At 42.1% G+C, this 17004-nt stretch overlaps 1 protein-coding gene across 3 annotated transcripts in view; it reads right to left on the reverse strand.

Moving 5' to 3' along the window:
• The window catches only part of STX7 (syntaxin 7), a 38976-nt gene extending 26679 nt beyond the window's left edge, over window positions 1-12297 (reverse strand). For all 3 annotated transcript variants that reach the window (XM_036316930.1, XM_036316931.1, XM_036316932.1), the window contains exons 1-2: window positions 12167-12297; window positions 6675-6825 (exon numbers count right to left, since the gene is read on the reverse strand). In XM_036316930.1, coding sequence (XP_036172823.1) covers window positions 6675-6759 — 85 coding nt within the window. In that variant the 5' untranslated portion in view covers window positions 6760-6825; window positions 12167-12297. The remainder of the gene's footprint in view (window positions 1-6674; window positions 6826-12166) is intronic.
• Window positions 12298-17004: the final 4707 nt, after the last annotated feature.

Raw genomic sequence — 17004 nt, forward strand, 5'->3', positions numbered from 1 at the left:
ATCACTGGTTGGTGGGAGTATAGCCTGGTGCAACTACTTTAGGTAACTGCTGTATCTACTATAGCTGAACACACACATATCCAGCAACCCAATTCCTACATACATGAAACAAAAGAATGTACAAGAATGTTCATAACAGCAAAGAAACATAAACCAGAAACACTCCAAATGTCCATCAACAACAGAAAGAACTGATTGTGGTTATGTTTGAATATGGAATACTAGAGAGTACTGAAAACAAAAGACCTACACTACGTGCAACCACATGGATGAATTCCAAAAACACAATGGGAGAAAGACGTCCAACACAAAACATATTACTTGATTCTATTAAATAAAGCTTAAAAACTAAGAAAATTAATCATGTTAGAAGTCAGGACACTAGTTATCTTTAGAGAGGGTATAAGTGTGAGAAGAGCTTCAGGGGCTAGTAATGTTCTATTTATTTACACGTGTGGTGTTGTAACAGGTGATTCATTGAGCTGTACACTAATAATATACTACTCAATATGCTAGTATATATTTGACACCTATTTTTTAAGTTAAAAACAACAATAATTATGTGATAGATTTCAATACATTTATTGTTTCTTTAAAAAACATGAGTTCTTTCTGTGTGTTCTGAATAAATTTTTCTATACTGTTTGTGTCTGTGCAAAGATAAACGACCCCTATGAAAATACCCTACTACTTGGGTTTATTTATACAGCAGACTCAGCCATTTCAACCCAAAGGTTTGCTTACTTTTGTGCTATACATCACTAGCAGGAGTTTGTTTCCGATACTCCTAATAAAAATGTTACTTTTAAACATCTCATGCCAAAGCTTGGGAACTAAATGTAACCACTTCTTTGATTCATGATCATTTTCTAGACCTGGGATAACAAATAGTTTAATTTACATGCCAACGCCAGTCTACAAGGAATTGCTGCCTGGTGCACTGAGAAAGACTGGGCGCCGTGTCAGGGCCGGCCACAGAGAACACCGCTATGCCGTGGGCAAAGGATGAGCGCTGGGAGCACACATACTTGCTGAGTCTGTGACAGCCGCCAGCACACTTTCTCTCACAGGATGAAAATGTCTTCTTAATCATTTTAAATGCTCCACAGAGAAATTCCCAATAAAGTTCCTAAGAAGTTATATTATTTTAATATAATCTATGTTTGTCTAAATATATTTTATATTTAAGTATTCATAATATTTAAGTATTTTGTTCGATATAAATTATATTACTGCAACATGGTTTAAATATTTCACTAGTAAAGCAAATTGATAAGACTACACATTATTTTTAACAAAAAATCAGTTAAGGGGAAAAAAATGTTTAAATACATTTTGTTTCATCTATCCTATTCTTTGCAAAACAGAACTGCCAGAATAAAATTCTAGAAGAAAAAAAAGAGCAAAAAACCCCCCACCAAACTCCCATCTTACTAAATGTTATCCTTGGGTTCCTCCAAGAATGAAAAATCTTTTTGATTGCTGTTTTTCTTCTTTTTGGTATAAACTAAACCATACAACCCAATACTGGGCAAGTTTTCATTAATCTATATATAGCAAAGCTAATTTAAAAGTAAGCTTTCCCACTGCTCAGGAAGACTACAGCTTTACTTGAAAGATGCACATATTCTAACTCTAAAGGTATCACCTTATTTACAGCATATTCTCCTTAGGTTACTTTTGTAAAACTAGATAATTTGTGCAGACACAAATTCCCAAGATGCAAATGTACTGTGAAAAGAGCACCCAAACGCGGTGCAAAAGAACCATTTTATTCAGTCTCATCCAGTATTATTAGCATTACCAGGTGGGGAAAAGTGAACTGAAATTTCACACTTCTGCCTTTCACTTCCACGTGATTTCTTCACAGCCCTGCTCAGTGACATACACCGGGTAGTAGGTTAAACTTTTAAAAACTAACTCTATCTAAATCTAAACTTGCCTTCATTTAGATACTGAACCTCAGAATTAGAAAAAATACAGTGATGACGGGTTTCACTAAACTCATGACCCCAAATCTCAAATGAATACTCAGCCTGCCATTAACCCTTCTCTGCTTCCAAGGTAGGTCAATTCTCTCAGTTGTCAAAGCTACAAGGAATCACTTTCTCTTCTTTCCATGGACTTCCACCAGCCTTCCTTCCCAATCTCTATCCAATGCCTTTTGCCTCCTATTTTGTTTAAAAACAGCTTATTCAGACAGGAACTCCTCATCTTCACCCACCACATTCTCTGTTTACACCACACAACTCAGTACAGTGGACGAACCAGACACTAAAGATCCATTCCCCTCCCCCACTAGCCTTCAAGACATTTCTTTTACAATTATACTCTCCCTAGAATCTCCCTTTTGGACTGGAAAAATGCAACCTTTCGTTGATCCTCTTTCTCTTTCCATGGTAGAAGCTGCCAGTTGCCTAAATATTGATTTTTCCCCTTCTCTCTCAAATGAAGCAATATCCAGTTTTAGTGAGCACATTGCAATCCAGCCTTCCTAGCAGCTAGGCATGGCCATGTGACTACATCTCATTTCTGGTCAGGATATAAGCAGAGCTGAGCAGGATTCTGAGAAGTCTTGGTCCTTCTTCCCACTTTTCTCCATCTACACTTGGAATATGGATGTCAGACCACTCTTTCCAAAGTCACCAGTTTGCAAGGTCCAATTCTCTGCTTTTATCTTAGTCTCTCAGCAGCATTAGATACAGATGATGCCTCACTCAGTCTATATATATATATATATATATATATATATATATATATATATATATATTATTGTTTTCTCTTTAGAGAGGAAGGGAGAGGAATAGAGAGTTAGAAACATCCATGAGAGAGAAACATCGATCAGCTACCTCCTATACACCCCCAACTGGGGATGTGCCCGCAACCAAGGTACATGCCCTTGACCGGAATCGAACTTGGGACCCTTCCGTCCGCACGCCGACGCTCTCTCCACTCAGCCAAACCGGTTAGGGCTCTCACTCAGTCTTGAAACACTTTTTTTTTTAAAATTTCTAGAAATCCACCAAATGCTAATTTTCTTGTTATCTCTCTGGTCACTCCTGATTCTTTATGCTGCTTTCTCCCTGCCATCCTGACCTCTACTTTTTTTTTTTTTTTTAATGCCCCAGTCCTCTTCTCTTAACTGTACTCACTCCTTTGCAATTATTTTAGAACCATGGTTTTATATTCTGATGACACTCTGATGTCCTAATTCATATATTTATTTATTTTAAAAAATATATATTTTATTGATTTTTTACAGAGAGGAAGGGAGAGGGATAGAGAGCTAGAAACATTGATGAGAGAGAAACATCGATCAGCTGCCTCCTGCACAACCCCACTGGGGATGTGCCCGCAACCAGGGTACATGCCCTTGACCGGAATCGAACCTGGGACCCTTCAGTCTGCAGGCCGACGCTCTATCCACTGAGCCACACCGGTCAGGGCTGATGTCCTAATTCATATATTTAAAATAGATGCTTCACTTAGATGTTTAAAAGACATCTCAAAAGTTACTTAACAAAACAAAACTCTCTCCACTTCTGAACTGTAGACCTTCCCATCGCAGTACATGCTCACCATTCCCTTGGTTGCTCAATGCAAAAACCACGAGTTATCCTGGATTCCTCTTTCTCTCTCAGTCCATCTGCATTCATCAGCAAGTCCCATTGGCTCTGCCTCCAGAGAACAGCTGTCATTTCTCTCTGTCCCCACTGCTACCACCCAGGTGTAAGCCACATCTCTCTCATCAGACACCCATGATGGCCAATGTGTCCCCCCTCTATTTTCTAAGAGAAGCCAAAGCAATCTTTTCAAAGTGCAGATCTGATTATGCCTCTTCTCCGCCTCTCAGAATGAAATCTAAACTCCCCAGATAGCCTCCAAGGCCTACTAAGTGACCTGCTCAGCCTCCTCTCCGATTTCATTTCCGGTCACTCTTGCCTCAAGTGCTGTGTTTCAGCCACACTGGAGTTTTATTTCGTATTTTCTGCACATACTAATCTCTTGGCTACTTTTTATTTAGTACCAGCAGTGGCTTCCATTTAAATGTTCTTTCCCAGTGTCTTCTCACTACCAGCCCCTTTTCCATCTAAGCTAGGCAGCTTCTTATGTTTACACAAGACATAAGATTATGCTTCAAATATCTAAAGGTGGTGGTTGTACCTTCTAATGGTTAAACACTCTCCATATAATGGGTCTTCACAAGAATAGTAGTGGATCTAATCACCACTTCCAAACTGTGCTAATGGCTATGCAGCAGCATACTCAGCTATCAACTATGCCATGTATATGCAACTCTGGCCCAATTTACCACTTCTCATCTGCCTGGATCAACTGGTCTCTTTCTCAGCAGCATGACCCGATTTAAGTTAACCCTTACCTCCTTTCAAGTTCACACATAATCTCCACCTGATCATCTTTCACACCACTAAATGCTTACTGCCTCTAAAATCCCAGTACACTACAGTTATTTCTCCTTCTTCCCAGAAGTCCTGGCATCATTTAGCTTGAGGATACCTTCCCTATTCTTTGGAGGAAGGCCTCCTGGACTCCTTTCTTACACAAAGGTCCTGATTTTCCAAACATGTAAATTAAAGTAAGTTCTCTTAATTTTCACACAGGTGGCCTGAGGCTGCCAGCATGATTTCTAACCAGCAACAAGGAAGCCACAGAAAGGAGAGGCCCTTGGGAGCATCATCAGAATAGACAAGAAGCTGGAAGAATGAGGTGGAGACAGTCCTGGTGCGCTGGCACAAACTGGAACAATCCGTGATGTACCATTCCTATGGTCCCTGCTGTGGACAGACATGACACCTCTACACTAATCACTTCCTTTTCCTCTAATAATAGCCAAAGAAAACAAGAATTACTCCAAAGCAGAATAAGCATTTATTCTACCCAGCTGTGCACAGTGGCACTCTTTTAGAACCATCTGTAATCTAATTTACTCCCTTTGTCTAATTTACACACTGATATCTCACTTAAATCATTCATGTAGAGTAATAATTGTTGGGAAGTTAATAATTAGATAAAGATACACAGTTTGATCATCTGAAAGCAGTCCTTATTTCTGCAATGTGTCAGCATTCTGGTAAAAAGAGTAGCCTTAAAGAAGTAGGCTGAAGAATAAAACTGTACTAACATTCTAAAAGTGTTGCCCAGGTAATGCCCAGAATGTCAAAACAGTGACCACAAGATGACTAGAATCATCCAGACAGGTGATTAGCTGTGATTTAGAACAAAGAACAAAACAAAACAAAAATTCTATAGGCTCAAATCTGCTATACTGATTTTTTTTTTTTGTCTTAAGTACATTCTGAGGAGTAATAATTTCTAATAAAATGCCACATTGGATCAGACTACTAATATTCTGTCTTTGACAGGTACAGCAAAGGAATCTGGATAATCCAAATAGTTAGCTTCTATATCAAAGGTTCTCAACCTGTGGGTCGCGACCCCTTTGGGGGTCGAACGACCCTTTCACAGGGGTTGCCTAAGACCATCAGAAAACACATATATAATTGCATATTGTTTTTTTGATTAATCACTATGCTTTAATTATGTTCAATTTGTAACAATGAAAATACATCCTGCATATCAGATATTTACATTACGATTCGTAACAGTAGCAAAATGACAGTTATGAAGTAGCAACGAAAATAATTTTATGGTTGGGGGTCCCCACAACATGAGGAACTGTACGAAAGGGTCGCGGCATTAGGAAGGTGAGAAGCACTGTTCTATATCTTCCTGAGTAGATAATAATGTTCCCTCCTTAGTTCCTCCCTGCTCCTGAATAACATACCACATAGTTACCCTTTACAGAATTAACCTAAACCATATTCAGTCAGATTTTTTTTTAATAAACATATGTTCCTTAAAAACTTGAGCCATAGTCTGTTTGGCTCAGTGACTAGCGCATCGGCCTGCGGACTGAAAGGACCAGGGTTCGATTCCGGTCAAGGGCACATGGCAGGGTTGCTGGCTCGATCCCCAGTGGGGGGCTTGCAAGAGGCAGCTGATCAATGATTCTCATCATTGATGTTTCTATCTCTCCCTCTCCTTCTCCCTTCCTCTCTGAAATGAATTAAAAAAAAAATTAAAATAACCCCAAAACTTGCTAGTGCTGCCTAGTTCCAAACCTGTGAGACTTAGTCAAGTCTCATTAATCTCACCTAGAATCAGAGAATTATAAAGCAAACATAAGTATCTACTTTTTCACATCTTTATTCATTAATAAAATTATATTATGTGCCTGAAGCTCGAAAGAAAAATGCAGTTCAGTGTTATCTCTTCTATATATAATTATTTCTTTTTTAAAATATATTTTTATTGATTTCAGAGAGGAAGGGAGAGGGAGAAATAGAAACATCAACGATGAGAGAGAACCACTGACTGACTGCCTCCTGCACGCTCCCTACTAGGGATCGAGCCAGAAACCCAGACATGTGCCCTGACTCAATCTGCAGGTCAACACTCTATACACAGAGCCAAGCTGGCTAGGGCTATAATTATTTCTTATATTCATTCTAAAGAATTCTAGCCCTCTGAAATCTCTTCTTAAAGGAACTCCTCCGTCTCTCAAGCACTAGTAGTTGTCCTTTTATTCATCTCCACCACGTTCAGCTAAGAATTTAAAACAAACAGTGAAGTCAATTTAAAACTCAACTTACAACATTGTGTGATCTTCTGGATGTTGGAAGAGATGCGCTGGGCCAGCTGAGTGGGGTCACCAATGGTTCCTGGCGTGTAAGACATGGTTGATCTGCTTAGTCACTAATTTCATCAGATGTTGGTGGGCTATACAGTTTTCTAAGCAGTCACCTAAATAACAAAACAAAACAAAAAGTCGCATGGTTGTATTTTTAAAGTTACTGACTTATGGTTTCCAAACAGTCAATTTGGGAGGTTGCAAATACAAACTTGACTAACCTAACAGGGTTGAAATCTCTCCCCTATGTCTATCCAAAAAACTAAACTTTATAAGACACTATCAAGTTAAACATATTAAACAAAATAAGGTTCAAATTGTACATTCCCTTTGAACTTCTCTGATTTCTCTAAGGAAGAGTTTTAAGTCCTTTTTTCTGTGTATAATTTTATTTGTTTATATATTTTGTCTTTAAACTGTGAGCAACTTTAAGGCAGGGCCCACATGCTATTTATCTTTCTCCAACATTTAAAACAATTCCGGGCACAGAACAGATATTTAAATATTTATTAAACAGAATACAGACTTCAGGCTACCCCCAGGAATTTCATTACTCTAATGTAACACACAGCTCAGGAACATATGATTAATGGTCTCTAATTTTAGAGATCAAAAAGGAGGAAGGTCAAATTTGAAAGAGCAAAGTCAACAAGCGAGGAAGAAAGCAATGCCCTGTAAAATGCTCACCACACAAACATCTTCCTGATAGAGCAAGAACAACTCTCCTCTTCCAGGGCCAGCATTAGGACAGGAAGCAAAGCTGGGTTACTGCTATAGTAAGGAAGTAAGATGAAATTCTTTTCTTTTTCTAGCCACACCACACAACTGGGAGTTTGAAAAGCAAGAATGAAAAGGGGTGTCCTATGTACAGGACTGTGAACAACAAAGAATTTCAACTACTCCTACACCATCTTTTCACTGAGTGTGCATTGAATATTGCAGAGTTGTAGGCGGTCCATTTGTAAGCCAGCCGTCTACCACGAGTTTGCTAGAGGCCCCGCATTAAAAGAAGCACTCAGGCCTGGCTCAGTGGTTGAGTGTCAGCCAATGAACTAGGAGGTCACGGTTTGATTCTCAGTCAGGGCACATGCCCAGGTTGCAGGCTTGATCCCCATTAGTAGGTATGTTTCTCTCTCATTGATGTATCTCTCTATCCCTCTCCCTTCCTCTCTCTAAAATCAATTTTTAAAAAAATTTAAAGAAGCACTTGGGAGCTGCAAGCAAATACAATAAAGGTAAAGTATTTGTTTAAGTCAAGTTTGTCTTTTAGGTGAAAGGATAAAGTTAATCACGTAAAACAACAAAAGCAATACAAATCAGTGAAGAAAAGGTCACTACTGATAGGGACTGTGGAAAGGAAATATCACTCTTGCCCCTATCTAGAAAGAATTCATGAAACAGAAGCATAAGACTTGGGTCCCTGGTATGACGGGTATGGAAAACAAAGGCAAAGCACTAAAACCTGGAGCGGGTAGACCCTGAACATGTGGACAGAGCAAACACACTGTGTCAATCACCAGAGGAAGGAGAGGTTCCGAGTCAACTCTGAGTCAGAAGGTTCACGGCTGGGACAAGTGAGAGACAACACCGACAGAAAAAGAGAGGAACGACCGAACATTTACTGCACGTCTGTGCAGGGGAAAGCATTTCACAAAGACTATCTAATTCAATTTTCAAAATCTCCCCTTTAAAGTAGGTAATGGCAAGCACACCTTGTTTTAACGATGAGCAAACTGGTTTATAAAGATTAAGTCACTGGGAAGGTAACCCAACCCATCCACCAGGTGGAGGTGGGATTCAATCTCAGGGTTCTGGTTCCAAAGCTACTGATGCTGGGCTCCCACACAAAACTAACGTCACAGAAGAGGGCGGGCCCTACAGGCCGGTTTAGTTTGAATGTGTTGTGATAAGAAACCACAGGAGAACTCTGGTAGCGGAGAAGAGTATTTCTGTTCTAAGGGTCAGTGCTGGCAGGAAGTACAATAGCTGAGCTGTTGAGATGGGAACAATACTGGTTTCATGCCTCAAACACTGACATGTGCCTGGCCACCCTGGAATTCCTGGGAGCTTTTTGATGCTCTCTATTCTTCTTCATTGATCCACAGGTCCAATTTATCTATTCTGGGCCCTCTGTACCTCACCAAGGCCTCGAAGTAGACCCAAAACCAGTTTCATAAAAGGTAAATTAAAACCTCAATGCAGACAGCAGAGCCACTGCAGCAGGGTGGCAGGAATAAAGTTCCAGGCAGCTTTGGACTTGGGCCTGCAGTGACCTGAAGCTCTGGGCGCAGTCAGAACAAGACTGGATCTGGGGAGTCAATGAGACTAAGCATCTACCAACCACCAACTGGATCTCAAAATTACGTATCCATTTTTTTTCAAGAAGAGCTTTATTGAGATATAATTCACGTATCATATAATTTACCCACTTAAAGTGTGCAATCCAGCCCTAACCGGTTTGGCTCAGTGGATAGAGCATAGGCCTGCGGACTGAAAGGTCCCGGGTTCAATTCCAGTCAAGGGCACAAGCCCAGGTTTTGGGCTCGATCCCCAGTAGGGGGCATACAGGAGCCAGCCAATGAATGATTCTCTCTCATTGATGTTTCTATGTCTCTCTCCTCTCCCTTCCTCTCTGAATAATTAAAAATATATTTAAAAAAATAAAAAATTGCACTATTTAGTACATTTGTAATTTTAAAAAATAATACTACTAAAGTGTACAATCCAACAGTGTTTTTAAACATTCATCAAGTTGTGCAACCATCACCACATCACATTTAGGACATTTCATTACCCTAAAGTCCATACCCATAAGCAACCACTCCCCCTTGCTCTCCAACCTCCCCAGCTGTAGGCAACCACTAATCCACTTTATAGCTTCATAGGTATGCCTATTCTGCACATTTCATATGAATGGAATCATACAGTATGTGTTCTTTTGTGACTGGCTTCTTCTCTCAGTATGTTTTCAAGGTCCATCCATATTGATGTATGAATCAATACTTCAATACTTTTATAGCCAAATAATATTCTACTACATGGTTAGAGGAAATTTTCTCCTGGCTCAATGACATCTTTCTTTTTCCTTTCCCTCTATCAACTAGAGCTCTAGAAAAACTGGCTCACAGCCAACACAAACACACTGGATGAGGAAATGTTCCTTTTTCTTACTTATGTACTCTCTTCTACCCTCTTGAGTGTATGTGTGTGAGGGGAGGGGTTCCTCCATCCACATACACAAACACACCTATATACAAATGAGTCTCCCCTCCATGTCTCCACGTCATACTCTTAACTCCGATTAGTGTCCATGGTCTTTGCAGCTACAGGAACTCACCAATTTCCTTTCAGCTGCCAGTGGAACTGGCAACAAGAGATCTCTGTCTTGGACGAGACACTAAGCATTGGGGCATGGACAAAGCAGTAGAAATAGTCAGTTTTACTTTCTTAATCCTGAGCACTAGCATAAAGCATTGGATTTCCCTCCACACCGTGTCCCCAAATGTAAGAATATATTTGTCAAAATATAGCATTTGACAGAAAAGGCAATGTTTTGTTGTTTTTTTTCCTTCACGTCTGATTTTAAAGAAAGTAACAACCTAAAAAGCAAGAAGGGGAGGCATCTTGAAACATTCTATGTATCTTTAAAAGTTTTTATATAAACCTATTAATGAGAGGTAGGCAGTCTATTTTGTAGACTGCTCTGTTCTCGGTACCTGGCTATATAACAGGTGCTTAATAAATATTTGTAGAAAGAGTGAATACATGTACCTATTTCCTAAGAACACACACCCAGTTTGAGGGTAAATGTCACTATTTCTAAGACACTGAATTCCAGTGGCTTCTCTCAGAGCCTGAATGGCCCAGGCTTACTGCTGCCTTTAGGCCCCGGCTTGGCGCCACTTCCTGTCTAAAGACGCTTCTTCCCATGATCTCCATGTGACTGGCTCCTTTTTCGCAACATTTCCTCACATGCTAGAGAAGCCTTCAGTGGCCACTGGATCTGAAGTGAGAGGGGAGGGGTCCCTCCATTGATCTCTCTAACTTACTGCATCATAGTGCTACTCACCATATAAAGTGACCTACTTAGTATACTGTTTAATACCTACCCCTACCTCTGGAATATAACTATGAGCGATGAACCACATTCTTTAGCTCAGCTCTTCCATCTGTTAATTATTAGATTATCTGATTTCAGTTCACAATGCCAAGAATTATTTTTCACCCTTTCATGCACTAAACTTCCAAATTAAATGGAATCACGGCAAACTTTACCCAGACTTACTGCAGATGCTTTATATACTTTTCAACCACCAGCACCGAGCTAAAGTCTGGTACCCCAAACAAAACTTTTGGTTTGACTTTTTTACTGGGAGCAGGAGGAGTAAAATGTTGAAGAAAAATGATGTAGACCTTAATCAGTTAATATGGTATCATATTAACTTCTACAGAAACTTTAAAACTACAGCATAATTCTTAACTAGTCACAGGTTTGAGACTAACTTCTCAAAGTGGCCTGTAAAGCAGAGGCTGGCCCACATCACAAGACAGTTCAACTCTGTTATCAGTTTATGCCCCTGAGGCTCAGGCCACCTCCAACATTACTAAACAGAGCAGCATTTCAAAACCATTTCCTTTTCTCCCAGATCCCGTACAGGTTTTAAATTTTACATAGTTCTAGTCAGAATACATTGATGGAAATTAAACAAAATTAATGTATGCATACAAGAGCCAGGCAAATGCAAGAAACGTAAGAGAGAAAAATATACTAGTAGCATTTGACCAGAAAAGCAACGTTGTTTCTTTGTGTCTGAATTTAAATAAAGTAACAACCTAGAAAGCAAGAGAAGGGAGGCATCTTGAGATACTTTATGTGTTTTTAAACGTCTTTATAGAAACCAGTTCATGACATGTATTGAGAACATCAAAGGAAAGTTAGATTTAATCCAGCCAAACAGAAAACCGACCACAATGAGCCTCTGAATAAAGGTATCTGGTCCCTTTACTGTAGCCCTATAAGTCTCAGTTCTTCCAGATCCGGAAGGAGAACTTTAAAATGTGTTTTCTAAATCAGTGGGTTAAAAAGAGGAAGAGGTCAGTTCGTGTCTCGATGGAGGCAGAAGCGGGATTCCAGAGCTGGCGGGGGCTGGCTCCCGGCCGGTCCCGCCCTGGTGCGCGCAGCCCGCAGGTGCGCCCGAGCGAGCGGGGCCCGGGCGGCCGCGGGAAGGCAGCGAGGCTGCAGGCGCCGGGCCGCGCCGCTCACCCGTGGATCGGGGGGTGGGGGGCGTGGGGCGCGCCGGGAGCTGGGGATCCCCAGCCCTCCGCCCCCCGAGCGCCTGCCGCAAAGCGCAGAACGGCCACCTGACGACGCGTATAAACAAGGAGGCGCGGCAGCTGCAGGGACATCGGACCTCGGCTGTCCGGCCAGGGACCCCCTTCCCGTGCTCGTCTTACCGCAACCTCCTCGGCTTCCTGCTCCTGCACCTCCTCCCCTCCGACAACAGGCTCCCACGGGCGCCGCGCCCCCAGCTACAATTCCCAGCCGCTGGGTGTTGGCGACGGGACACCCACTGCGCATGCCCACAACACAGCCCAGTAAGGGGGCGGGGATTGCCTTTCTCCCATTGGGCCGCGGTGCTGAGTGACAGCGGTCGTCTCCCGCCCCTTCTGATTCCAAATGAAGGAATGGGCATATCTGCAAAATTGCAAGGGAAGTATTTGGGGGGCGGAGGGGGTAGGGGGGTGGGGGTCTGACTTACAGATGGTGAACGCCCTAGCTAGCGTGCAAAAAACAAGAGAAAGAAATGGAGGGCAGCTGTCTTTATCTGGTGATGCCGGCCTCCCTTAGACTCAGGATTTCATCCCGCCCCATCAGCTCATTCTGGTCTTGTTTCTAACCCTTGACTCTGCAGGAGACCATTTCACAATTCCAGTAAAAACTGCGAACGCAAATCAACAATCCTGGCAGGAACAATGAAAGAATAAGCAGGAGTCACCTCCATGTGCTCATCTAGTGGGCAAGTCTTCATAGCATACCAGCATTCTAAGCATCCTGGAAGGGCAGGGCATATTTTGTACAGAGCTTGAAAAAAGCATGAAGTCTTCTAATAACTATTCAAAAATAACGTCATTGTTAGGTAAAAAGCATCACTTTCTTCAAGTGAAATAGTACCTCACCAAATTGGCTTGGCCTTTGCTTGTATCAGGGCAACATTATTTTCTGAAAGGATCCCCAGGACATCAAAAGTACAGATGCATTAAAGTGGAAAAAAAGCAACCCTAGAATATTTTGCATTGGTACCTCCTGAGCAAATTCTAGTTTGTTTGGTGCTATATATACATATACTTAAGTACAAAAACAAGGGCAGCCACGGATAAGAAACAAGGATCTCTTGGTTTATCTTTCATTTTTTACTTTTAACAAAGAAATGGGAGCAAGAAATATTTTGTATTTCTCATCTTTATTGAAGAAAACTACAGTGCAAGTGTGATAAGAAGCAGTGACTTATTATACTCTGTCCCTGTAAAGAGGGAGCAATAGAGAGGTGGGCATTCCGCCAAGTAGAAACACACATTCCATCTAAAAGCGTAGTTTGATTCAGCTATAGCTGATGTGGACTTTGAGGGATTTTGGCCTAATATAGTCAAATTATCTGCTTTGTTAAGATATAATGGAAATTCAGATTTTTATGTGAAATTTCTCCCTTTTTTCAGTATTCTTAAATTTTGATTAAACATTCTGTGGTCAGATAAAGTATGTTTCAACCTCTGTAATAGACAGTAGTGTCAACCATAGAGTTTTAAAGCTGGAGAGGCCCTTATAGATGATCTGATTCTACTTCCTCATTTCACATATTAAAGAAACTGAAACTAAAAGAAAGTTCATCAAAATCACCCAAATGACTATGAGCAGCACTGGTCCAGATGACTGAATTCAGAATCTTGAGTACTTCCTACCATATAATTCATTCAGAAGTATTCATTGAAAACCTGTCCTATGTTGGCTGCTGTTCTGAGCACTGCAGATAACTAAGACGACTAGGGTATTTTCCCTCAAGGAGTTGAAGGAGTGAGATCCTTCCTAGGACACTGTAAGAGGTGCTATGATGAAGATGTGTACCCAGCACCATGGGATCCCAGAGATAAGGATGCCTCACTGTGGAGTCAGGGACCATTTCAAAGGGGGAAGTGTTAACAGAATCTTGACAGATGTCTTAAGAGTTCACCAGGAAGACAAAATGGGAAAGGCAAAAGGAAGAGCACATAAAAATGTATAAAACCATAGACAAGTGCAAACTCTTAAGTATCTTTCCTTCCTACCTAATAATAGACAAACATGGTAATTGACCATACCTTTGCTACACCTCCCATTGGCTAATCAACATGATATGCAAATTAACCACCAACAAAGATGGCAGCTAATTTGCATACTGCAGGCAGGGCGGGACAGCGCAGCCACCAGCACGAGCCACCATCCCGGCCACAGCCCGGCCCCAAAAGCCCCAGAAGCCACCCAGAAGCCGGTGATCAGGGGGAGATGGGGGCCCCCTGCCCAGGCCTGACACCTCTGGCGGAGGCGTCAGGCTTGGGCAAGGGGCCAACCCGGCGATCGGAGGGTGATGGAGGTCGATGCCTCTGGCCAAGGCGTCAGGCCTGGGCGGGGGGCAGAGCCAGCAATCGGAGGGGTCTGGGGGTCCCCTGCCCAGGCCTGACGCCTGGGCCAGAGGCATCAGGCCTGGGCGAGGGCGGAGCCGGTGACTGGGGGGAGATGGGGGTCCCCTGCCCAGGCCTGACGCCTGGGCCAGAGGCGTCAGGCCTTGCGGGGGGGGGGGGGGGGTGGTGGCAGCAAGCCGGCGATTGGTGTGAACTACAGAGGAAACACCTTTTCTGACTACTCATTGGCTAAGCTCCCTGTATGCCACTGGTAATATTCTTAGTAACTTGGGTAATAAGAATCCAAAAAGGTGATCTAGGGGTTTTCACCACACTCCTGGCAAAAAAAAAACACGAAGGTCCGCTGCTGGAGGGCTAAGAAATGTTATATCCTGCCCTAGCTGGTTTGGCTCAATGGATAATGCCTTGGCCTGCCGATGGCAGGGTCTGAGTTCAATTCTGACCAAGGGGCATGTACTGAGGTTGCAGGCTCCTCCCAGGTCAGGGCTCATGTAGGAGGCAACCAATCAAATTGTTCCTCTCGCTTTGATGTTTCTCTCTGTCTTTCCCTTTCTCTTCCACATTCTCTAAAAATCAATGGAAACATATCCTCAGGTGAGGATAAAAAAAATAATAAAGAAATTATTATTATATGAAAGACACATCTTGAAAATGCCTAAAGAAAGTTGTCATTTTTTCATGGTGAAGGTACTGGAGTCCGTGTTGATGAAAAAACCTTGCTGGCTGCGGTGACTGGCAGTGGCTGCAGCAGCGGGGTAATGGGGCTGGTGCCTTCCCCTAATCAGCCCGGTCACCTCCCACAAAGGGAGGCCAGACTGCGGCTTAGGCCCTATCCCCAAGGGAGGCAGGAGCGGGCCTAAGCCGTCACTAGGACATCCCCTGAGGACTCCCTGTATGTGAGAGGGGCAGGCTGGGCTGAGGCACATGCGCCCCCCCCCCCCTCACAAATTTCGTGCACCGGGCCCCTAGTCACTATATAATTTTATTTAGATAAAACCTAATGAGTGTGTTAGAAGGCCATGAGACTGGAAAGGCAAGTGCCATTTATACGATAAAAAGCCCTTTTATCATGTTGAGTATCAAATAGGAGTTAAACTATTAAAGAATTCTAAGCAAGGTGTGTGTGATGTGCTCATAATTCCATGCAATGAAGAAAACTCTGGAGAAGTGGAAGAAATTAAAGGGAAATGACATTGAGATTAGAGAGAGAGAGAAAGAGTGAGTGAGATTACAACTATCATTTAGGAGGCTGTTGCAATAGAATCTCCCCAATATCAGAGATACTTTTTTAAAATATGCTTTTATTGATTTATGAGAGGAAGGGAGAAGGAGAGATAGAAACATCGGTGGTCCATTAGCTGCTGGGCATGTGACCTGACAGGGAATTAGACTGTGACGCTCAACCACTGAGCAACACCAGCCAAGCCCAACATCAGAGATATTGAAGGACTGACCAAGGCAAATGCATTGGAGAAGAAGAGGTTAGGAATGTTTGGAGAAATATTTTAGAAGACTTGGAAATCAAGTAGATATGGAGATTACTCCTACTCTTGGGGTATGTGAAATTGAGCTGAACATAATGTAGCTAAGATCTAAGTTTGTTAATAAAGTCATTGCAGTTTGAGGATGGAGGTGGTGAAATGAGGGAACAAAGTGACAGTAAGTTTAGCATTGAACATGTTATCTTTTAATATTCTGGGAAAGTGATATCCAGTTTGAGATGAGTTCAGTGACCTACAGGTACTTAAAAATGTGAGGCGGAGTTCCGGATAGAGCTGTGGTTGGAGCTATGAGAAGAGATGAGCTCACTAACTCTAAGGATGGAATGTTATGAACTTTCTATGTTTAAGGAGGGCATAGGAAAAACAACTCTGACAAGAAGTAATCAGAGAAACAGGAAATAAACCAGGAAAAGGTAAACTAAAGAATGAAGGAAAACATCTCAAAAAGAGGTAATGATCTATGATATTACATACCACAGTGAGTTCAAGTAAATTAAGAACCGAAACTTGTACATTGGACTTGAGAATTAAGAAGTGGTTGGTGTTATGGACACAGACAATAGGGTAGTGAAGACCTGGGGGTGGGGGTGGAGGTAGGGGTTGGGAGGAGAGGGGAATAATATATGTACATATATATAAAGAAGTGGTTGGTGAATTTAGGAAGAGGCAATCCAATCATTCAAGGAACTATCATGCAAAGAATTTACATCTACAAAAGGTCTGGTGTATTCTCCAAACATCCTTTCATGTTACATTGTTTGAGGGGAAAGCGGGGGAAGAAGCCAGAGCTTCTGTGTGGATTAAATTGGTGTAGAACTGCATGCTGGCACTGCTGTGGCCCAATCAGGGTGCATGATGGAGGCTTTGTAGAAACCCAAACTCATGGAAGAAATGCTTTGAGACCCAGGGGTATTGGAATGTCCCTGGTGGCTGGATCTCCTGCGAACAAATGGCTGAAGTCAGCTGGGATTGAGCAAATGAGGGGGGCGGGGGGGGGGGGTTATAAACTATATGAGAAAGAACCAAAATAGCCAATAATTACACTTGAAAAGCAAATAAAAGTACACAAAAGCAAAATAAAACAAGACGTTTTATTGTTGCTGTTTTGACCTAGCA

The sequence above is a fragment of the Myotis myotis genome, unplaced genomic scaffold, assembly GCF_014108235.1.
Source record: "Myotis myotis isolate mMyoMyo1 unplaced genomic scaffold, mMyoMyo1.p scaffold_m19_p_7, whole genome shotgun sequence".
NCBI classification, from domain to species: domain Eukaryota; kingdom Metazoa; phylum Chordata; class Mammalia; order Chiroptera; family Vespertilionidae; genus Myotis; species Myotis myotis.